The 24,327-nt window shown below is 45.1% G+C and overlaps 1 protein-coding gene across 2 annotated transcripts in view; it reads left to right on the top strand.

The window, feature by feature from the left end:
• Positions 1 to 290: 290 nt before the first annotated feature.
• Positions 291 to 24,327, top strand: part of NKAIN2 (sodium/potassium transporting ATPase interacting 2) — a 1,260,259-nt gene continuing 1,236,222 nt past the window's right edge. Inside the window, exon 1 of one of the 2 annotated variants that reach the window (XM_038771617.1) lies at positions 291 to 335. In XM_038771617.1, the coding sequence (XP_038627545.1) occupies positions 315 to 335 (21 nt within the window). In that variant the 5' untranslated portion in view covers positions 291 to 314. Of the gene's footprint in view, positions 336 to 575; positions 641 to 24,327 lie in introns of those variants that run through there. The other variant, XM_038771616.1, reaches the window with a different exon arrangement.

Raw genomic sequence — 24,327 nt, 5'->3', positions numbered from 1 at the left:
GCGGGGCTTCCCGCCAGCCCCCCCCCCCCCCCCCGGCCCCAGGCTCCGGCGCGCCCGGTGCCCGGCTCGGCCCGTGCCCCCTGCCCACCCCCGTGCGCCCCGGCCTTGGCACCCGTCCTGTCCGGGCTCGGGGAGGTCGGGGCGGGGCCGGGGGCGTAGGGGGGGCCCACCAGAGCTGCAGGGGGGGCAGGTTAGTCCCCTCCCTCCCTCCCTCCCTCCAGGACCCTGCGCCCCAGCTCCCCTTCCCTTCCCGGCTGGGGGTGGGCTTGGGGACCCCCCGGCCCCAGTTGCGTGCCCCCGGGCTGCCAGGGCGGATGCACGGGGGGCGAGTGAAGGTATGTGGCACCGCCCCGGCTGACCTGGGCCGCCCCCGGACCCTCCTCTTCCTCCTCCTCCTCTTCCCCGGCCCCAGCTGGGGCCCCAGGAGTCCGGGAGCCCTTCGTCGCCCCGCCCGCTGATTGGCTGCCGCGGGGGTGGGGGGCTTGGGGGGGGGGTGGGCAGGGGAGGGACAGGGAGAAAGAGAGAGCTCCCTCCCTCCGGTGGCCGGCCTAGGGCGGCCGGAGAGGGGCAGGGGGCTGCGGAGACCATGGGCTATTGCAGCGGCAGGTGCACACTGGTGGCTGTCTGCGGCGTGCAACTGGTAAGTGCCCCCCTCCCCCTTGGGTGGGCGGGGGGCAGGGGGACAACCCCCCCGGACACAGAGGGGGGGGCGACCGTGGGGTGGGGGGCACTCCTAGGAGCCTCTCTAAATTAGGGTCAATAATAAGGAGGACCACCCCGAGAGGAGGAGGAGAAGGGGGGGAAAGCGAGATGTAGCGCTTGGAACTAAGGCTGGGGTCCCTTTAGGGTCCTACCTGCCCCAGGTGAGGCTTGCCTGGGGGAGACCACTTGTCCTACCTTTACTTGTCCCTATCTATCCTATTTATTTTATTTTGTTAGCATGTTTGGTTTGGTTCTCCGTCTCCCCCTTTTAGACTGTGAGCCCGCTGTTGGGTAGGGACTGTCTCTAGATGTTGCCAATCTGTACTTCCCAAGCGCTTGGTACAGTGCTCTGCACATAGTAAGCGCTCAATAAATGCGATTGATGATGATGATGCTACCTGCCCCAGGTGAGGCTTGCCTGGGGGAGGCCACTTGTCCCACCTGCCCCAGGTGGGGCTTGCCCGGGGAGGGGGGGGAACTTGGAAGGGAGGGTCCTACCTGCCTCCGAGCCGGCCGGGTGGCTACTTGGGGTTCATTCGGGCATTCGCCTTCTCCTTAAGGCGAGAGGGATGGCAAGGCGGCCAACGGGGTTGGCTGTACAGGTGTTAGTTAAGGCGCTCAAGCGGGGGAAGGTGGACTTCGGGGGGCAACTGTTGGCTGCCGAGAAGGGTCTCTTTCTGTCTGATTGTGCGGACGCGAGTGGGTGGGACTGATAGATCAGCAATCGTATTTATTGAGCGCTTACTCTGTGCAGAGCACTGTACTAAGCGCTCGTGATAGATGTGCTTATAACGTACGCGTATAGTGCTGGGCCACAGACTAGGCGTGGGGAGGCCCACATGCGACCCCTCGCTGCCCCCCACCTTGCCCCCCACTTCTTCCCTCCAACATGATCGCGAGGCTCAAGTAGGATTCGAGGGAACCGGACCGACTGTATCGCCAACCAGCCGATTTAAGGAGCTGCGTGGAGTTTGCAAAGTGTGCCCGGTGAAGTCCAGGGATGTGGGGAAAATAAATGCGAAATGCCTAGAAAGAACGGAAGAGCTCAGCAAAGCCCTCCAAGGGAGCCTCCAGAAGCAGAACCTGACATTTTAATAAGCTCTCGGTCAGCCACAACAAAAAGAAAGAGGAAACCCCCTCTTGACTCCCTTTAGCTTTGAGATGTTGTGTCCTGGCCAGAGAGGTCAACCGGTCCGGGCCTTTGAGGGACATAATAATAATAATAATAATAATTGGCATTTGTTAAGCGCTTACTATGTGCAAAGCACTGTTCTAAGCGCTGGGGAGGCTACAGGGTGATCAGGTTGTCCCATGTGGGGCTCACAGTCTTAATCCCCATTTTACAGATGAGGTAACTGAGGCCCAGAGAAGTTAAGTGACTTGCCCAGGATCACACAGCAGACATGTGGTGGAGTCGGGATTCGAACCCATGACCTCTGACTCCAAAGCCCGGGCTCTTTCCACTGAGCCACATGCTGGGGGGCTGATGCCACAGAGGCCAACAGTGGGAAACGTCTCATTTCAGTTAGAAGGATGGAAGGAGGAAGGAGGTGACAGTCTTTAAGTAGTTCATCTTGAGTGGGAGAGAGCCAGGGAATTTATCCTGCCCCTCTCAGTGCTCTCTTCCCTCAACGAACAGCTTGCTTTGGAAATCCGGAATTGCTTTCTGCGTTCACCAGCGGCAGTTTTTTCCCCAGTCCCCCTCCAGAAAACAGGTGCCGAGTTGGCTCTCCGGGAGCCGAATCACTAATGCGGTCCAAAAGGGAAAGGATTTAGTAGTAGAACTGACACCAGAATAGCTTCCGAGTTCTCGATCGTGTAACAATGGTCATCAAACGCCCATTTCTCCTTTGCATGTTTGGCCGAAGCTTTCTTTTCGGCTATAGATGCGGTGGGGGATTTTCTCTCCTCCTGCTCTGGAAAAAGTTATCTGATGATGGGTGTCGGGTTGTATTGAACGTGTGCCTCACTCGAGGATGCTGGCTGAAAAGAAACCGGAAGAGAAATGGTATAATTAAAATTGGGGCGAGAGGATGCTTTGTAGCAGTTGGAGATCCCCATGTATTTCTTGCAGGGGGGCAGATTCATTTAAGTTTCCAAGCAGAGCCTTTCAATGATGAAGGCAAACAAAACAACTAGGGAATTTATTCGCGCAGAAGAATGTAGCAAACACTAACTTGAACACGAATGGCAGAAGATAACAAACTGTTCAGGCATCCTTGTCTTCAGGATCCGTTAAGAAAAACCAACACATTTGCTAACTTGTGTTTAAAAAAGGCTGGGTACTGTGAGAGCGAGTGGGCGGGGAGGAGCATGGAGGGAGGATTTTGTTGAGTAAGGCTTGCTTTCTTGAAATTTTATCTGGAAGAGCTCCGAAGGAAGTCAGGTAAATGCAATCTGTTGATAGTGTGTGGCTATGACTCACACCGCCTACCCTCCCACCCTCCCATTAAAAAAAAAGGAGTCTCAAACTTTTGAAACCCTATGGACTACATTTGAAAAACAAAAAGTGGGCACAAGTATACAAAGTATATGACAACTCTGATAGCTGTGTGTGAATGCCTGTGTGTGTGTTTTGTGTGTTGTGTGTTTATGTGTGTACACGCCTATGCAGAGATGAAGTGACACAGATTACTCATACAAAAGAAACTCGAAATCCGTTAAGTAGTGAAGAGTGGACGCGAGAGCATTTGGTAGCAAGTCCAATGCCAATGGGTATTTTCACTTTGTAAGAATCAGGAGTTGCCTGTATAGATTTTATATGCCACCAGACTAATATAATTAGCAGCCATGTTAATGCAGATGCAGAGCAAAAACAAAGGATGAAGAAAAGCCAACTGGTTTGATAGGATGAAATAATCATCCATCAAAGGGCCCCTCTCCTCCTTCTTGGTTATAATTGCTTTTTCACCATATGTTGCACATTTTTATCTTTAAATGGCCATCTTTAATTCCCAATGCGAATGGCACAACTAGCTCGCTAATTTTAGGAATGTTTTGCCTTAAAAAAAAATACATTTTATTTTTCTGTCTGTGCTACTTTGAATGGAGTAGCTCGGATCACCTCGCAGATACATCAGGTGTTTCAGAATGAGGATTATGCGGGTATACTGTTGCTTGGCTTTCAAGTTCATGCTGCTACATTTATTAACTCCTCAAATAGCCTGCTGTATTGTTTTAGGGGCTTAGAGTTCTCTAGCCCGATGGAAATATTTAAAAGGACTTCTAGTTTTCGTATCTTAGCTAAAAGCTGCCCAATTCACATTTCACCTGATTCGGAAATGGAAAAATCTTAAAAAAAAGTGCAAGACTACAGATCCCCTTTACCTTCTATTTATATGATCACTGCATGGTTACCCCCCAGATGCCCTTTAAAGGAGAGTTAGGGTGGGTTGTTTTTTGGGTTTTTTTTTTTGGTTTTGCCTAAAAGCATGTACCGTTTCTCAAGGTTTCCTTCATTCAGCGAGTATACAAAATGAAACAGGTGGAAGGCAATTCAGTCACCAGAGGACAGTGGAAAGGAGAAATGGCCAAAATGATTCTACACTTTTGCCTTTAACAATTTCAAGGAGTTGGAGAAATCTTCCAGACAAAAAGTTTAAAGAATCCCCCAGAAAAGACACAATGCACACTTGAACTCATGGAAGGTTGATGAAAACAAGCCAGGAGAAATTCAGGCTCAACAGGTTAAGTTTTTAAGGTGACGGTTTTTTTTAGGTGATTAATGAAATCTGTTTAGTAGCGTAGTTGGCCCAAGTTAAGACCGAGAGTGAGTGTGAGGAACTGGATGTGACCATTGCAATCAGGTTCACTGAATCTGCAGGCCCAAGAGTCTAAACTTATCATCTCAAGCAGGAAATCTTTTTTCTTACAAAAATCATACCCTTTCTTATGTTCAGTAGCTGAAAACTACAGATAGCTAGAAAAATGATCACTGCATTTGTTGCTGTGGAGGCTGTTGGGAAAGCCATTAACAGTTTCTCTTCTCCTAGCTGATCTTTCAGTTCCTCATACACGATATCTTGAAAAAGGCTCCCGGAGAGATCATCTCGGTTCGCTTGGAGGCTAAAGGGGACTTACAGCGGCAAAATGGGGGAGGAGAAAGTAAACTCTCTTCTGGAAAAAAAAAAACAACCAACTTTTGTTGTAGTGCAACCAAATGGGAGTTTTGCTTTTGGGTCAGACCACCCAAAAAGTCTTCCTCTGCAGTTTCAAACTGTAGAATACACGACGACTAATCATGGAGCCATCTGGGCCATCAGCTATTGAAAAACTGAAAAACTGGATGTGGATGGAGTTGATTAATTAACATTTGAAAATACCGTTCTCACCATGTGCACGATGAAATGTTCCTAACTTGGAGCAGGTGCAGCGAACGATTAGCTCGGTGCACATGTGTGTACAGCTGTGGGGGGAGGCACTTTTGAAGCTTAATTAAGAATCATCGGTTGCTTTCCATCGTCCAATTACTAGGCCCTTCAAAAGGTGCACATTTTCTGGAAGAGGTGGTCCGACAGCTCTGTGGGTTGGGGGAAAATAAAGCCCCAAATCAATTCAATGCCTGGATTACTCTCTCCAGGCCTGCTTTGGTGATTGACTGGTTTTCGCAACCTGGCGGGCCAGTGGGCGGCTGTTTTTGGAAGACAGAGGATCGGTATTCTGAGTAGGTCTATATGATCTGATCTCTTAACATCTGCAATTTATTTGTATATCCGTAATTGACTTATTTATATTAATGCCTTTCTAGACCGGAAATTCCTGGTGGGCAGGGAATATGTCTGTTTATTGTATTGTACTCTCCCCGGCACTTAGTACAGTGTTCTGCACGCAGCAAGCACTCAACAAATACAATTGACTGTGACGGAGGGGGTCCGAAAAGCAGAGTGAAAGGGTCTTCCATTTTCAAAGACTCCACTGGCCTGTCCGATGGCATTATTGAAGAGTAAGTTATTTCATTTGCTTTGTGAAAAATGTACTGCTTTCAATGACTGGTAAATGAATCCACAGGCTTATAAGCAACAGGAGTGTCTTATAAATGTAAGAGAATTATTGATAAACTTGGAGAAGTTCTCTGAACCAGACCAGCTGCTTGTCAATCGTATTTATGGAGCGCTTACTATACTGTACTGACTGCTTGGGAGAGTACAATTCAACAGAATGAGCAGACACGTTCCCTGCCCATAACGAGCTTATATGAATGATCTGAGAAGTAACACAGTAGCATCCCCCTTGGAGGGGAAATTAAAGGCCTGAGACATGTAAGCCCACTGGATAGGTTGCTTCAAAAGTCTAGCCAGTCCGAAGATTGTTTTTTCTTTCCAATCTTGAATTTCTGCTTCCTAGACCACATTCGTACATGAGAAGCATTAGAAAGCAGGTGATCCAAATGTCAGTTATCTGAACAGATCAATCTATTAATGGTATTTAGTAAGGACTTACTGTGTGCAAAGCACTGTTCAAAGCATTTGGGAGAACACAATGCAACAGAGTAGGTAGATAATAATACTACTAATAATGGCATTTATTAAGCGCTTACTATGTGCAAAGCACTGTTCTAAGCACTTGGGAGGTTACAAGATGATCAGGTTGTCCCACGTGGGGCTCACAGTCTTAATCCCCATTGTACAAATGAGGGAACTGAGGCACAGAGAAGTTAAGTGACTTGCCCAAAGTCACACAGCTGACAAGTGGCGAAGCCATGTTTTGAACCCATGACCTCTGACTCCAAAGCCCATACTCTTTCCACTGAGCCATGCTGCTTCTCCATGACATGAGCTCTTCCCACAAGGAGCTTACCGAGTAGAGTTTGATTGGTTCCCCAAACCTAATGGATAATTACAGATAAAATAATATTTGGACAACCAAATCTCATTTTGTCTCCCCCTTCTAGACTGTGAGCGCACTGTTGGGTAGGGACCGTCTCTATTTGTTGTCAACTTGTACTTCCCAAGCGCTTAGCACAGTGCTCTGCACACAGTAAGCGCTCATAAAATACGATTGAGTGAATAACCATACAAGGCAGTGTAGTCTAGTGGAGAGAGCATGAGACTGGGAGGCAGGAGATTCTGCAATGAATGTAAGCTCATTTTAGGCAAGGAAATTTTCTGTTGGTTCTTACATTGAACTCTTCCAAGAGCTTAGAACAGTGCTCTGCACACAGTAAGCGCTCAGTAAATATAATTGAATGAATCAATTTCTAGTTCTAATCCCAGCCTGGCCACTTGCCTTCTATGTAACCTTGGGCAAAATCATTTAACTTCTCTTGGCCTCAGTTTCCTCATCAGTACAATGGAGATCTTCTCTCCCTACCTCTGTGATTGTGAGCCCCATGTGAAACAGGGACTGTGTCTGATGTGATTCATTGTTGTTGCTCTAGCATTTGGCCTAGTATTTGACTAGCAATACTACCTAATAATAATGATTATTTTTTTTTACAAAACAGCCCAGAGGTTTTTCTAAAACATAGATTCTGGCTTCCTTTCCCTCCTGGTAATTTTTTTTTTTTTTTTTTGGTGTGTGTGTGTAGTGTGTGCATTTTCTTCGAAAGCATCATATCAAAATGTAACTACAGTGCAGAAATTAAGGGTATGATCTTTAATAAGCAGTATGCAGCAAACAGAAAAGGGGGTCTTCAGACCACACATATGTTGCCAACTTTTACTTCCCAAGCGCTTAATACAGTGCTCTGCACACAGTAAGCGCTCAATAAATACGATTGAATGAATGAATGAATATGTGAGAGGCCATCCCTGTAATGCAGGCTGCGTCCCTCCAGGGGATTGGATGGGCTAAAAAGGGAAACTCTATTTATTTCTTGATTATTTTTTTTCTCATTTCCCACTTCAGGGCTGAACATGCCATATTTGGTTTTTCCCTTCACAATTTTTCATTTGTGTACTACAAACTGCTGCTTGTTATGGGCAGGGAATGTATCTGCTAATTCTGTTCCCAAGCACTTAGTACAGTGCTCTGCACACAGTAAGGACTCAATAAATGCTACTGGATGATTGATTTGCGTGATTACTGTCCCAGCTTCAGAACCAACTGATTCTTACTGAAGCTTTTTCGCTTTGAGTCCAACCACTCTTGAGCGATTGGAGATCTTTTCCCCTCCCCTCCCTGACTCCACCCTTTTCTAGTCTCAGAGCCCCATGGCCCAGCAGGTCCATCACCCTCCAGAATAGCCAAGTCACCCGCGGCTCAGGGAATCCCTGACCGGAACGTGGGCTGATGGACAATGGAGCGGTCAGGAAAAGTTGACGCTGCTGTGTTTTCCTCAAACCGAACGAAATCCACACTCAAATCTGCCAAGCCACATCTCTTACCTCTATCTCAGCCCCTGGTGCTCTGTACTGAGTCGGCGTTCAGTTCAGTGCTCCGCACCCTGGTGCTCAGAGGGCTTCCATGTCAATGGTCTCCTTCACCTGCTAACCTGAATCTGCAGACAGTTGTACACTAGTGCCTGAAATGAGGAGAGTTTATGGTTGGTGGGCAGTGATTAGTTGAAACAAGAAGTGGTCTAAACCTTTAATGAGCGGCACCTATCTCCTTCATCGTGCAAAAGAAAAACATCCAAGTACTTTCCTGTGTTAAAATATGGAAATAATTTCTCGGTAATGGTAGCTAAATTTAGTTGTGATTGGCCTAAAATGTGAAAGAATGCATTTCAAGAATGCTGTAAGACACTGTCATGATACAAATTGCAGGTAGCCATACATAGCAGGATGTCAAAGAGGTTGAAATACCTTTTGTAGGCTGAAAAACTTTCATGGATCAGTCAATCCTCATGAAATCCAGGAGATATGTTTTGGCTTTTGGAATCCTATGTGGTAATTTATTCATCTCACATGTGATCCCTCCTGGGTTCTATTTTTTGGGACTGCTGTTTGTGGTATTTTTATGGGTTTCTCTATAAGCATATATTCAACAATAGTCAGCCGGATGCACTGGCCATCATCATACCTTTGACCAGAAAGGAAGAGTGTCTGTAGCTGGTGACACCTTAAAAATGAATCAATGAAAATTGCAGGAGGACTGACTGGTATCATTTCTACAGTGGGAAACTCGAAGATCATGTTTGAAAGCGTTTGTTCTTGCCAATCACAAGAAGGAGCTGAAGTGCTCTCTTTTAATCATGAAGAGAGTAGGTAGTGGTGTATCAATTGTTTCTCTTTCACTGGCTGGAAGATGAGTTGGGTGATATATAGGCCATCTCTGAAATCTGTGAACCGTTCTGTCTCCAAATGGATTTGGAATTTTTCACATTACACTATGGCCATTCGGGTTTTCTTTGGCAAAGGCAAATACTTTTCTCCCTGGTGGCAGCTATTTCTGTCTTCCAATCCCCTTGTCCCCCCCCCACCCCCAAAAAAACAACAACAAAAAGAATTTATACACACAGACACACACACATATTGAATTAAATACATATATTTAATTTGATCTAAGATAGAACCTGTGAATTTCTGCCTGATTCAATCCCTGGAATTTGGTATATTCTTCATTTGAAGGAGACCTACGTGTTATCTAGATAATAAAGTGTTAGTACAACAAGCCCAAATGAGTTATCACTTTTACAGCTACATCTGGATCTCATTTTATCATTGAGTTCTGTGAAAAAATGATAAAGGAAATGCAGGGCTTTGTGTATAGTGTGACAGATACACACAGGCTTATTATTTATGTTCTTTCAGCCTTTTTTTTTAAACAATGCAAAGTTCTGATATCCGCGAAACTAAACAATTGGAAACATTTGACACTACTGGACACTGAGATGTAATCTTCCTTCCAGGCTGGGAAATTCCCTGTCCTTCTACCCCTCGTTGAGAGGTGCCAGGGAACAGAGAGCGTTATAGAATCGACGTGGCAATTTGCCACCGTCACTGGAGCCTTGCACGGCTTGGTTCAGCTCAGCTCCTTCTTCTCCCTTTTCCCCCGTATAGACCCCTTTGCCTCCTGGGGGGACAGTTCACAATGATTTTGAGGGGAAAAAAACTGAGCATCTTAACATCTAGCTGTTTCTGCAATCCTACAGTGGCTCTCCCCAGTACATGTAGACTTGGGACATATGTGGTTTATAAATAAAGGATGCTCTTCAGGAGAGCATTGTTAACAATAGCATTCAACATCTTCTGTAGGCAGGGAACTATGCTGGGTGCCACTATATGGGTGCCTCTAGACTGTAAGTTCACTGTGGGCAGGGAATGTTTCTTTTTATTGCCGTATCGCACTCTCCCAAGCACTTAGTACAGTTTCTGGCACACAGTTAAGCCCTTAACAAATACCATCATCGTTGCTATTATTATTTCAGTGCTGTGCACCCTGTAAGTGCTCATGAATATGATTGGGTGAATGAATGAACTATATGCAGAACACTGTTCTGAGCACCTACTCTATGCGCTTAGAACAGTGCTTGCCATATAGTAAGCACTTAACAAATACCATAATTATTATTGTTATTAGTGTTGTCTGTCTCCCCCTTCTAGACTGTGAGCCCGTTGGTGGGTAGGGACTGTCTGTATCTGTTGCCGAATTGTACTTTCCAAGTGCTTAGTACAGTGCTCTGCACACAGCAAGTGTTCAAAAAATACTATTGAATGAATGAATGGGTGCTGTACTGAAGATGGAGCCCTGAACCGAGCACTTACTGATGAGGGAGTGCGGAAATATGCACTACTGTGTGCAAAGCACTCTACTGAGAGCCTACTGGGGGCAATGCTCTGTTGCAGAGTGGGCACTACGTGCAGAGGAGTTTATTAATTATTCATTCATTCATTCCATCATATTTATTGATCACTTACTGTGTGCAGAACACTGTACTAAGCACTTGGGGTAGTATGATACAACAATAAACGGTGACATTCCCTGTCCACGACGAGCTTACAGTCTAGATGGGGGAGACAAACATTTATACAAATAAAGTTACAGATATGTACATAAGTGTTGTGCGTCTGGAAGGGGGGAAGAGCAAAGGGAGCAGGTGAGGCCAACGTGGAAGGGTGTGGGAGATGAGGAAATGCGGAGCTTAGTCTGGGAAGGCCTCTTGGAAGAGATGTGGCTTCAATAAAGCTTTAAAGGGGGGAGAGTATTTGTCAGATTTGAGGAGGGAGGGTGTTCCAGGCCAGAGGTGGGATGCAGGCTTGGGGTCAGTGGCATGGCAGGTGAGATCAAGGTACAGTGAGAAGGTTAGCACCAGAGGAGTGAATTGTGTGGTCTGGATCGTAGAAAGAGAGAAGTGAGGTGAGGTGGGAAGGGGCAAGGTGATGGAGAGCTTTAAAGCCAATGGTGAGGAGTTTTTGTTTGGTAAGGTGGTGGACGGGCAACCACTGGAGCATTTTGAGGAAGGTGGTGACACATCCTGAATGTTTTTGTAGAAAAATGATCCAGGTAGCAGAGTGAAGTATGGTCTGGAGTGGAGAGAGACAAGATGCTGGGAGGTCAGCGAGGAGGCCGATGCAGTAATCCAGGCGGGATAGGATGAGTGATTGTATTTATGCGGTAACAGTTTGGATGGAGTACAGAAAGCCCTGTACTGAGTGGCTGCTGTGCACAGAACACTGCACTGAGCATTTGGGAAACAAGAAGCAGCATGGCCTACTGGATAGAGCACAGGCCTGAGAGTCAGAAGGTCATGGGTTCTAATCCCCGCTCCTCCACTTGTCTGCTATATGACCCTGGACTTGTCATTTCTCTTCTCCATGCCTCAAGTACCTCATCTGTAAAGTGGGGATTAAGATTGGGAGCCTGGTGTGAGACAGGGACCTTATCCAACCTGATTTGCTTGTATCTCCCCCTCACCCCAAGCACATAGTGCATTGCCCCGCACATAGTAAGTGTTTAACAAATACCACAATTATTATTGCTATTATTACATGAAAATTGCAGCCAAATAGGAAGGTACCTGATGCTTGGACTAACACCCAAGAGTTTACAGTTTGAAAATCAGTCATACTTATTGAACACTTTCTGTGTGCAGAGCATTATGCTAAGTGCTTGGAAGTGGACAATATGACAGCTTCAGTAGTCACATTCCCTGTCCACAAGGAGCATACCAACAAACACGCAGGGAAAAATCAATCTAAAACAAAGAAATGTCTGAAAAAAAATTTTAGCTATTTTTTCTCCTGTAGCCTGAAAAACAGTGATCAGAGCCTCGAGAGCAGGTGATTTGGAGTAGCTTGTTATGTAGACTTGTCCCAAGTTAGCATTCCCATCTTTCATCCAGGTTCTGGTCTCTTGTCATGTAAAATCTCAGTTTTGGACATATCGCTCAGACACCCCTTTTGGGGAAGCCAAGTCCACTATTTTTCTGGTGGGACTGATAAAACAGATTTTAATAGATTGTCATTCTCCTAAAATGTGGGCTTGCCCCTAAACCTAGAGGAGCAAATGGTTCTGTAACACACCAAATCTGTTCACAGATTTCCTGAGCCAGTTCAGGCGAACAAGCAACATTTATTCCCCCACCCTGCACCCTTTGGCACCATTTCCTGACATACCTGGAAAGTTGTTCATAAAAAGCAGACCCATACTCACACCTTTTTCTGACATCCGCATGTTGTTTCTTTGGAAAACAGCACCAAACTAAGAAATAGAGTCAAAAGTCTTGGTGCGGAACGAAGGATGATGTAAAGACAGGCTTTTTAAATATTCATTCAATCGTATTTATTGAGCGCTTACTGTGTGCTGAGCACCCAGTTTGTCCTTTCACAGATCCCTTAGAATTGTAATTGTAGCTAGCCGTCCAAATTTGAAGATAATTTAGCCGCCACAACCTTCCTCCTGATCTTTTTGTGTATGCAGTGTGGTCGGGACTGTGGATCCCATAGTCACTTTATCAGCTAACCAACTTACTCTCAGGTGAATCTCCCTGTCTTTGGTATCTTTTTCAGTACAAAGGACAGCACGTATACACATACTCTCTCTCTCTCTCCCTCTCTCTCTCCGTTTAATCTCTTGCTCTTTCAGTACAAAGGACAGCATACCCTTCCCTCTCTTGGTCTCAACGTTTCTCTGTCTCCCTTTTGTCTCTCCATCACATACCCTGAATGCTTATTGTTTAAGAGAAGCAGCGTGGCTCAGTGGAAATAGCCGGGCTTGGGAGTCAGAGGTCGTGGGTTCTAATCCCGGCTCCACCACCACCGATCAGCTGTGTGACTTTGGACAAGTCACTTGACTTCTTGGTGCCTCAGTTACCTCATCTGTAAAATGGGGATTAAGACTGTGACTGATTACCTTGTATCTCTCCCAGTGCTTAGAACAGTACTTGGAACATAGTAAGCGCTTAACAAATGTCATTATTATTATTATTACTATGTGCCGAGCACTGTTCTAAGCTCTGGGGTAGATACAGGGCAAACAGGTTGTCCCACGTGAGGCTCATAGTCTCAATCCCCATTTTACAGATGAGGTAACTGAGGCACTGAGCATTTAAGTGACTTGCCCAAAGTCACACAGCTGACAAGTGGCAGAGGAGGGATTTTTAACCCATGACCTCTGACTCCTAAACCCAGGCTCTTTCCAGTAAGCCATGCTGCGTCTCTATTATTATTGTGTGTAAAGCACTATATTAAGCACTTGGGAGAGTACAATATAACTGAATCAGCAGACACATCCCTCTCTTACCTCATCCTTCTCTCCCTTCTTCTTTCTCCTATTCTCCCCATACCGCCTGATCTATGACCAAAGCCAAGCATCTATAGAGAGTTTGTAGGCTACACACTTCTGTATTTGCCCCACTGTTTTTGGAAAATGGGCTATCGACAATGCACACAGAACCCTTCAGGCTATTTTTTTCCCCATTAGAAGCATAAATGATAAAACAGTGATGCATTTAGCAAACAGAACAACGTGGTATTCTTTGTAAACAGCTGTGCCTCAGTGACACAGTATTTTCTCATACCCCATGCTGGGTTGAGCAGGGATGTGTGTGTGTGTGTGTGTGTGTGTGTGTGTGTGTGTGTGTGTTTTCATATATTGGGGAGCTGAAAACAATAGGTTATTTCGAATTAACAAAATGACACCCATTGGGGATGCTAACAGGTAAGACAGGTCCAGATATTTACAAAAAAAAAGAACTGGGGAGAGGCTTCTAAGACTGCTCTAATGGCCTAGAGTTCATTCATTCATTCATTCAATCATATTTATTAAGCACTTACTGTGTGCAGAGCACCGTACTAAGTACTTGGGAAAGTTTGATACAACAATAAAGAGAGGCATTCCCTGCCGACAACCAGCTCACAGTTTAGAGAGGTTGATATGCCACAGAACTGCTTCAGGCCAACAAGGGAGATGGGCTTCTGACTTGCTGCCAGGGTCCAGGGTGATCCAGCCAAGGAGGATCTGGAGCTGAAGGAGAAGCAGAGTGGCCTAGGAGATAGTGCCTGGGCCTCGGAGTCAGAAAGACCTGAGTTCTAGTCCTGGCTCTGCCAATTGTCTGCTGTGTGAATTTGAGCAAGTCACTTTGCTTCTTTGGGACTCATTTACCTCATCTGTAAAATGGGAATTAAGACTGTGAGCCCCGTGTGGGACAGGGATTCTATCCAACCTGATTACCTTGCATATACCCCAGCATGTAGAATGGTGCCTGACACATAGTAAGCACTTTACAAATACCATTTTTAAAAAAAGGGCAAGGATAGTGGGCTTGCCCCCTGGGCCAAAGGGAAAGAGGTGTGGGAGACCGAGAAGTATTCTGATGCCCTCTCATTGTTCCAAAGTTCGGTAGAGAAATTCGTTTTCAGATGCTGCGTCTCTGTATTCAGTACTACAACTGACCTTTCAAAGTAGGCGTGGTTATAAAGGAACTCTCCCCCTTGGGGTGTTTCTCCAGAAAGCAGCAGCTAAAAAAACTCTTCTCCAGGAAATCTTGGGAGAACTGGGAGATGGATCCGAATCATTTGAATGTATCATATGGAATATCTCTATAATGTAGATTTATTGCAAGTCCACATTGTCTTCACATGTAGTATTGTATTTTCTCTTTTTATTTATTTTTTATTGAGTTCAGGTCATGAAACTGTACTGGAGGGATTTACAGGCCTCTAGGCTGTAAACTCATTGCGGGCAGGGAACATGTCTGCCAACTCTATTATACTATACCTTCCCAAGCACTTAGTAGAGTGCTCTGCATAAAGTAAGTGCTCAATAAATAAAAGTTGATTGATAGATTGAATGTAATTTTGAAAAAAAAATAGAGCAGTGAGTGAAAAACACCTATCTTTAGCATTCAAATAAGAGGAAAATGTCTTGAGACTAGTTCTGAAATTTTTGGAATGTGTATGGTAATGATAATAATGCTGATGAACTCACTCTTCAGGAACTTCAGATGAGTGTCACTCCTGAGACGTCAGGATCAATTAAAAGGGGGAAGAGGAGAATTTATTCTAGTGCTAATGGCATGGGTGGTGCCACTCGTATTTTTTTCATTCCTGCCACTCATGTTCCTTTTGGGGCATGAATGCAATAAGTGAGTGAGAGGGCAGGGGTTTTGAACTGCTCATGTGATCTTTTGATCACTTCACAGCTACAGGGAGAACCAGGTTTAGAACCCAGATTTCCTGATTCCCAGAGCAGTGGTCCTTCCACTGGACAATAGCAGTGGATAATAAAACTTCAAAATGCTTTAAAGTTTTTATTTTACCCAAGTGCTTTCATTTCAATGATAAACCAATCCCTGTTGAAATAGGGAGGGCATCTGTAGCCCAGAGAGGATAAGTGAATTGACCTACCTAGTCCAATAGCAGTAATAGTAATAGTAGCAGTATTAGTAGGGATGGTAATAATAATAACAGTAATGATTGTGGTATTTGTTAAGCACTTACTATGTGCCAGGCACTGTACTAAGCGCTGGGGTGAATACAAGCAAATCAGGTTGGACACATTCCTTAGTCCCACTTGGGGCTCACAGTCTCATTCCCCATTTTAGAGAGGAGGGAACTGAGGCACAGGGAAGTGAAGTGATTTGCCCAAGGTCTCTCAGCAGACAACTGGTAGAGCCGGGATTAGAACTCACAACCTTCTGACTCTGAGGACCGTGTCCTATTCACTACGCCACGCTGCTTATAGTAACATTAGTAGTAGGAGGAGGAGTAATCGTAGTTATTTAGGATTTACTATGGGCAAAATGTTGTACAAAGCTCTAGGAAAGAAATACATGAGTAAGACGGTGTCCCTGGTCTCAAGGAGAAGCAGCGTGGCTCAGTGGAAAAATCCCGGGCTTGGGAGTCAGAGGTCATGGGTTCCAATCCCGGCTCCACCACTTGTCGGCTGTGTGACTTTGGGCAAGTCCCTTAACTTCTCTGTGCCTCAGTTCACTCATCTGTAAAATGGGGATTAAGACTATGAGCCCCACATGGGACAATCTGATCACCTTGTATTCCCCCCAGTGCTTAGAACAGTGCTTTCCACATAGTAAACGCTTAACAAATACCATCATTATTATTATTATAATTATTAAAGAGGCTCCCAATCTGAGAATGAGAGTGGGTTCTGGCAACAGAAATATAAGGAAAAGGTGAATGAAAATAATGAAAAGACCAAGACAATAACAAACAGGAAAGGAGCAGCAAGGTTTCATGCTACTCACAGCTCAGATGAACAGTCAGAGAAGTGATGGCAGCATCCACACTCATCCCCCTCTCCATCCCCCCATCTTACCTCCTTCCCTTCCCCACAGCACCTTTATATATGTATATATGTTTGTACATATTTATTACTCTATTTATTTATTTTACTTGTACATATCTATTCTATTTATTTTATTTTGTTAATATGTTTGGTTTTGTTCTCTGTCTTCCCCTTCTAGACTGTGAGCCCACTGTTGGGTAGGGACTGTTTCTATATGTTGCCAACTTGTACTTCCCAAGCGCTTAGTATAGTGCTCTGCACACAGTAAGCGCTCAATAAATATGATTGATTGATTGATTGAGTTGTCTGACCAATGGGCAAGTCATTCCTGGGCTGCAGCAGGGAACCATGGGAAACTCAGTATCCTGGGGAAGGGTGGGGAGTGCCCTTTCCACGTGGCAGGCTTCCAGTAAATCGGGATCAGGGAGAGTGGTGGAACGACTCTAGTGTCAGTAGAGCAGGCAGGCAGTAGTCTACACCGCAGGCCAATGGCAGAGCTGAGAAGAAAACCAGGCCTCCCACCTCTAAGAGAAGCAGCATGACCTAGTGGACAGGACATAGGCCTGGGAATCAGATGGTCATCAATCAATCAGTCATATTTATTGAGCACTTACTGTGTGCAGAACACTGTACTAAGCACTTGGGAAGTACAAGTTGGCAACATATAGAGATGGTCCCTACCCAACAGTGGGCTCACAGTCTAGAAGCTCATGGGCTCATGGGTTCTAATCCCAGGTTTGCCACTTATCTGCTGTGAAACTTTGGGCAACTCACTTCATTTCTCTGGGCCTCAGTTCCCTCATCTGTAAAATGGGAATGGAAATTGTGAGCCCCACATGGAACAGGGACTGTGTCCAGTTTGATTTGCCTATATCCTCCCCAGAGCTTAGTACAACGCTTGGCCCATAGTAAGAGCTTAACAAATACCATTAGTATAATTATTATTATTGTTATCAACTCTATCCATTGGAGGGTATTGCCTCCCTCCAGTGAAGGCTGTGAACAACCTCCCCATCCCTGTCCCAACTCACCTCTAATTTTCCACGATTGCTGTTGCTTTCAGGCCTGCATCGAATATCGGAGAGGCTGGAGGTGAGCGTGAATCAGGGGTACACAGGCGAGCCTCTGCTCTGTTTGGGTAATAATAACGATAATGACACTTGTTAAGTGCTTACTATGTGCCAGGCACTGTTTTGAGTTCTAGGATATGTGCAAGTTGAATAGGTTGGACATAGACAGCTTACACTCTTAATCCCCATTTTACAGATGAGATAACTGAGGCGCAGAGATGTTAAGTGACTTATCCAAGGTCACACAGCAAACACGTAGCAGAGCTGGCTTTAGGACCCATGTCCTTGCCCATGATTTTGTGTTATGTCCACAGGTACTTGGATTACCTGTGCTCCATTTCCAGCCTGCTGAAAGCTTACCTCAGAAAGGTTGTGGAGCATCCTCTGACTGGGCATAGCAATCGTGATTGCAGGCCTTCCTGGTGCAGGGAGAGTGACCAGATGTGTTTTTGAGGACCAGCCAAGATGCTGTAATCAAAATTTTGATTATTTTAGAAGGAAAAAAAAATAATCAGCAGAGCATGTCTACTTTGAGGAAACTCAAAAACAATCATCGTCATTATCATCAGATGGTATTTCTTGTGTCTGATTTTCCCCTTTGGGGAGGGGAAAAGATTTGCAGCATCAAAATCCTACAGAAGAATATGCCTTTGGAGGGGGTGAAGGAAGGAAGGTAGAGGAGAGGGAGGAGTTGTTATTATTTGTGGAGGGAAAGAGTAGGCCCCCGACGCTTGAGACCAATCATAGCTTGAGACCAACCACGAGCCTGAGAGTCAGAAGGACCTGGGTTTTAATCCCAGCTCCATCACGTGTCTGCTGTGTGATCTGCTGTGTGACCTTGGACAAGTCACTGAACCTCTGGACCTCAGTTACCTCATCTGTAAAATGGGGATAACCCTGTGGGACAGAGACCGCATCCAACCTGATTAACTTGTGTCTTCCCTAGAGCTTAGAACAGTGATTGGCACACACCTGTATATATGTATATATGTTTGTACATATTTATTACTCATTTATTTATTTATTTTACTCGTACATATCTATTCTATTTATTTTATTTTGTTAGTATGTTTGGTTTTGTTCTCTTTCTCCCCCTTTTAGACTGTGAGCCCACTGTTGGGTAGGGACTGTCTCTGTATGTTGCCAACTTGTACTTCCCAAGCGCTTAGTACAGTGCTCTGCACAAAGTAAGCGCTCAATAAATACAATTGATTGATTGATTGATTAACAAATAGCATAATAATAATAGTTATTACTGTTATTATCCCCAAGCTGCACCACTATGAAGGAGGCAAGGCTGGGACATGAGTCTGTGAAGTGGATGGGTGCTGTACTGGCCACCCAAAGATGAGCTGGTATTCTGTTACCCTTGGAACAGCTGTGCTGTCATCCACATGGAAATGTTCTGCCAGTCGTAGCACCAGACCAGTCAGAGAGAAAACCACCCACGTGCTCAGTACAGTGCTCTAAACCTAATGAGTGTGCAAAACATCCCATGTATTGATTGGTTTCCAGCCACTGCCGTGGCATCCTTGGTTTATTTAAGCACACTTCTGGCTGAACTGGAGAATGCGGAAGGGGAGAGAGAGTTTGGGTTTCTTTAATGGTATTTGTTAAATGCTTACCATGTGCCAGGCACTGAATTAAGCGCTGGAGTAGATACAAGCTGATCAGGTTGGACACAGTCCCTGTCTCACATGAAGCTCACAGTCTTAATCTCTATAGTATAGATAATAATAATAATAATGGCATTTATTAAGAGCTTACTATGTGCAAAGCACTGTTCTAAGCACTGGGGAGGATACAAGGTGATCAGGTTGTCCCACAGGGGGCTGACAGTCTTAATCCCCATTTTAAAGATGAGGTAACTGAGGCACAGGGAAGTTAAGTTGACTTGCCCAAAGTCACACAGCTGACAATTCATTCATTCATTCAGTCATATTTATTGAGCTCCTACTGTGTGCAGAGCACTGTACTAAGTGCTTGGGAAGTACAAGTCGGTAACATATAGAGACGGTCCCTACCGAGTAGCAGGCTCACAGTCTAGAAGGGGGAGACAGACAACAAAACAACACATATTAACCAAATAAAATAAATAGATTAGTAAATATGTACAAGTAAAATAGAGTAATAAATGTGTACAAACATAATATACAGGTGCTGTGGGGAGGGGAAGGAGGTAGGGCGGGGGGAATGGGGAGCGGGGAGGGGGAGAGGAAGGAGTCTGGGAAGGCCTCCTGGAGGAGGCGAGCTCTCAGTAGGGCTTTGAAGAGAGGAAGAGAGCTAGCTTGGTGGATGTGCGGAGGGAGGACATTCCAGGCCAAGGGGAGGACGTGGGAATTGGCAGAGCCGGGATTCAAACCCATGACCTCTGACTCCAAAGCCCCTGCTCTTTCCACTGAGCCATGCTGCTTCTCATGAGGCAACCGATGCACAGAGAAGTTAAGTTACTTTCCAGGTCACACAGCAGACAAGTGGCAGAGTTGGGATTAGAATCAGATCCTTTTGACTCTCAGAACTGGGCTCTGTCCACTAGACCAAACTGCTTTTCAGGTTCTTCGCTGAGATTTTCTCTAGAGGTCTCACTAGACTGCCTCTTCTGAGAAGTAGAGGGGAGAATTGAGCACAAGGACCTACATGCTCAAAGCATTGGGTTGAGCATTACACAAATAAAAAGACCACCTGTCCCAACCCTTGGAAATTGCAATTTAAACTCTAAGAGAAAGAACAATTGAGCCCCTACCATCTTGGAAACTGAGAACCTAGAGATAGCTGTGGAAGTGACAGAATCTTATCACTATTTAGGAGTCGGTCTTAAATTACTCTTCAGTTCTTTATTGAAAATGCTACGAAATTCTGCCACTGCCTTGGCTGTGGTTCAGATGATTTATCCTCCTCTGTCTAACCTGTTGATGGAAATCACAGCTCCTCTAGATAAGATCCACGTGGGTGAGAAATGAGAAGAAGAGAAATAAGTGTTGGTGAGAAAATGGTGGGTAAACATTATAGCTATTTCTTTGAAATGGGTCACCCTGGTGCATTTTTAATAAAAACTTCATCTCCGTTTGTATTTTACACGAAGCCTACCTCCGGATTTTGAACGCAGTTGCCCTCGTGGTACCAAGGCACTCATAAAGGAACATTAGCTCAGGTTATAAAGAATTAGATAAATTCCTGGTTTGCTCCTCCATGACAATGTTTCTTCCTCTGCAGGCCCTCCCCTCTCTCTACTCCCTTCCTTTTCTGTAAGCGGTTCATCTCAACAATGATTCAGAGCAGATGTTCGGAATCCACTGTTAATGGCCTATCCATTAGCACTTCAAAGGTTCGCCCGTCTCCTAGCATCTAATTTGATGTCTACTTGTTTTAGTCACTCATTCATTCAATCGTATTATTGAGCGCTTCATTCAGATATCTTGGCCTGTTGTCCTGGGTGGGTATTGAAAGTATGACACGTAGCATAGATTTTCGGGGGTGCTATGTGCCCTACCACTGTTTTTCTCGGTTGCAGTAATAGTGGAATTCATTGAGTGTTGCTAAGTGCCATAGAACAGTTCCTCAGTCCTTAAAACAATACCTGACACATAGTAAGTGCTTAACAAATACCATAATAATAATGTATAGTACTAAAACCCCTCCCCACAGCACTTGTATATATATTTGTTCAGATTTATAACTCTATTTTACTTGTACATATTTAGTATACTATTTATTTTGTTAATGATGTGCATATAGCTTTAATTCTATTTGTTCTGACAACTTTGACACCTGTCTACATGTTTTGTTTTGTTGTCTGTCTCCCCCTTCTAGACTGTGAGCCTGTTGTTGGGTAGGGACCATCTTTATATGTTGCCAACTTGTACTTCCCAAACGCTTAGTACAATGCTCTGCACACAGTAAGCGCTCAATAAATATGAATGAATGAATGAATAAAAGCTTGGAAAAGTCCAAAAGATGCCCAAGACATGTTCCCTTGGAATTCACAGTCCAATGGTGAATACAAAGGCTCTTCAGCAGCAACTGAGTAAAAGAGGAAATGGGGCCAATCGTACAATGATCATCTGATCTAATCAATGGCATTTATTTAACTGTGGCATTTGCCAAGCACTAACTATGTGCCAGGCACTGTTTTAAGCACTGGGGTAGGATACAAACTCGAGGAAACAGCATGGCCTAGTGGATTCTCCCCCTTTTAGACTGTGAGCCCACTGTTGGGTAGGGACTGTCTCTATATGTTGCCAATTTGTACTTCCCAAGTGCTTAGTACAGTGCTCTGCACACAGTAAGCGCTCAATAAATACGATTGATGATGATGATGATAGAGCACGGGTCTGGGAATCGGAAGGACGTAAGTTCTAATCCTAGCTCCACCACTTGCCTCCTTGGTGACCTCGGGTGGATCACTTCGCTTCCTTGTACCTCAGTTCCCTCATCAGTAAAATGGGGATTAGGATGGTGAGCCCCATGTGGGTTAGGGACTGTGCCCCTGATTTGCTTGTGTATCCACCCCAGCACTTGTATTTATTGAGGGCTTGCTATGGGCAGAGCACTGTACTAAGTGCTTGAACATGTCAGGAGCAATGATCCGCCCTCTATCAATGCAGTTCAGTGACCTGGGCTGCCTGCCCAGCACAAGGAGCCAGTGTCATTCATTCAGACATATTTATTGAGCGTTTACTGTGTGCAGAGCACCGTACTAAGCACTAGGGAGAGTACAATACAATAATAAACAACACATTCCCTGCCTACAACAAGCTGGAGAAGGATTGGGGAGAAAGATAATACAATCACCCTGACTCCATCAACCCTCCAACTTAGACTGTGAGCCCCATGTGGGACATTGACTATGTCCAACCTAATTAACTTGTATCTACCAAAGCACTTAGAATAGTGCTTGGTAAATAGTAAGCACTTCACAAGTATCATAATGATAATAATAACCAGTACTTGGCTGTGGAGAGCCAAGGATGGGTGCAAATTTGATATGGTTGCCGTGTGGATAGATACATTGGGACAACGGGAAGAGTACAGCCTTCTAGCCACAGGCCAATAATTTTGCACTCTATTGCGACTGAAAGGATCAATTTAGGATCAATACTGAAAAGATCAAAGGATCAATGATCTGCCACTTGTCTGCTGTGTGACCTTGGGCAAATCACTTAACTTCTCTGTGCCTTAGTTACCTCATTTGGAAAATGGGGATTAAGACTGTGAGCCACCACATGGGACAACCTTGTATCTACCCCACTGTGCTTAGTACAGTGCTTTGCACACAGTAAGCGAGCAGCGTGGCTTAGGGGAAAGAGCACAGGCTTGGAAGTCAGAGGTCGTGGGTTCTAATCCTGGCTCTGTCATTTACCAGCTGTGTGACTTGGGGCAAGCCACTTAACTTCTCTGGGCCTCAGTTACCTCATCTGTAAAATGGGGATTAAGACTGTGAGCCCCTCACGTGACAACGTGAGTATCCTGTATCTACCCCAATGCTTAGAACAGTGCTTGGCAGATAGTAAGCAATTAACAAATACCGCCATTATTATTATTATCATTATTATTAATAAATACGATTGAATTGAATGAATGAATGACCAACACTCCCTTCCACACTGTGGGTCTTGCTGTACTGCTAAGAAAATTTTCCCCGTACTGGGCCTGTCTCTGTTTTAGGGACTGATTTTGGTATCTCTATCTTCACAAAAACCTCTGCTCTAGGAGAGCAACGCCTGTCCCAGTTGATGTTCACCAGGGGAGAGGGAGGCTGAACTGTTTTCTATGGCCATCTCCCCACAATCCACTGGCATATGTGTTGCATTGTTTGTGATGGTGCTTCACGGTGGTCCAGCAGTTAGAGCACAGGCCTAGAAGTCAGAAAGTCATGCGTTCTAATCCCAGCTCCACAATTTGTCTCCTGTGTGACCTCGGGCAAATTAAGAAGCAGCAGTGGCTCAGTGGAAATTGCCCGGGTTTAGGAGTCCGGGGTCATGGGTCCTAATTCTGGCTATGCCACATGTCTGCTGTGTGACCTTGGGCAAGTCACTTCCCTTCTCTGAGCCTCAGTTACCTCATCTGTAAAATGGGGATTAAGACTGTGAGCCCCACGTGGGACAACCTGATCAACTTGTATAGCCCCAGCGCTTAGAACAGTGCTTCACACATAGTAAGCACTTAACAAATGCCATCATTATTATTCTTAATAATACATGGGAAATGGGTTGTGTCCAACTCAATTTGTTTGTATCCATCCCAGTGTTTAGTACAGTTCCTGGCACATAGTAAGTACTTAACAAATACCATTATTATTATTATTATTATTATTATTATTATTATTATTATTATTATCATGTGCCAGGCACTGTTCTAAGCCCTGGGGTAGATACAAAGTAATCAGATTAAATACAGTCCCTGTCCCACATGGGGCTCACAGTCTCAAACCTCATTTTACAGATGAGGTAACTGAGGCACAGAGAAGTGAAGTGACTTGCCCACGGTCACACAGCAGACACGTGGCAGAGGTGGGATTAGAACCCAGGTCTTTCCGACACCCCAGGCCGATGCTCTAACCACTAGGCCATGCCCCATCCGCTCCCAGCAGCCTGCCCACCCCACAACTGTATCCCTTTCAGTTTAGCAGACAGCAGATGCTTGTGTTCAATTTCCTGATCTATCCCACCTAGAGGAGCTGGGTTGGCCTTTGAACAGTTTCAGTGTCCTGCCACACTGACTATGCTCCAGAACACCGATATTGGTCATCTTGGCCTGCCATTTGATGTGGAACAATTAACCCTGTTGAATCGACATCTCTTAAGTGCTTAGTACAGCGCCTTGCTCACAGGAAGCACTCAGTGAACAGTACCGATTGATTGACCGTGGACTGGATGTGACGCCGGTTTCACAGCTCAAGACGTCAGACTTGACACAAGGAAGCAAGTCC

This window comes from Tachyglossus aculeatus, chromosome 2 (assembly GCF_015852505.1).
Source record: "Tachyglossus aculeatus isolate mTacAcu1 chromosome 2, mTacAcu1.pri, whole genome shotgun sequence".
Lineage (NCBI taxonomy): Eukaryota > Metazoa > Chordata > Mammalia > Monotremata > Tachyglossidae > Tachyglossus > Tachyglossus aculeatus.
This window is presented reverse-complemented; position numbering and strand designations above follow the sequence as displayed.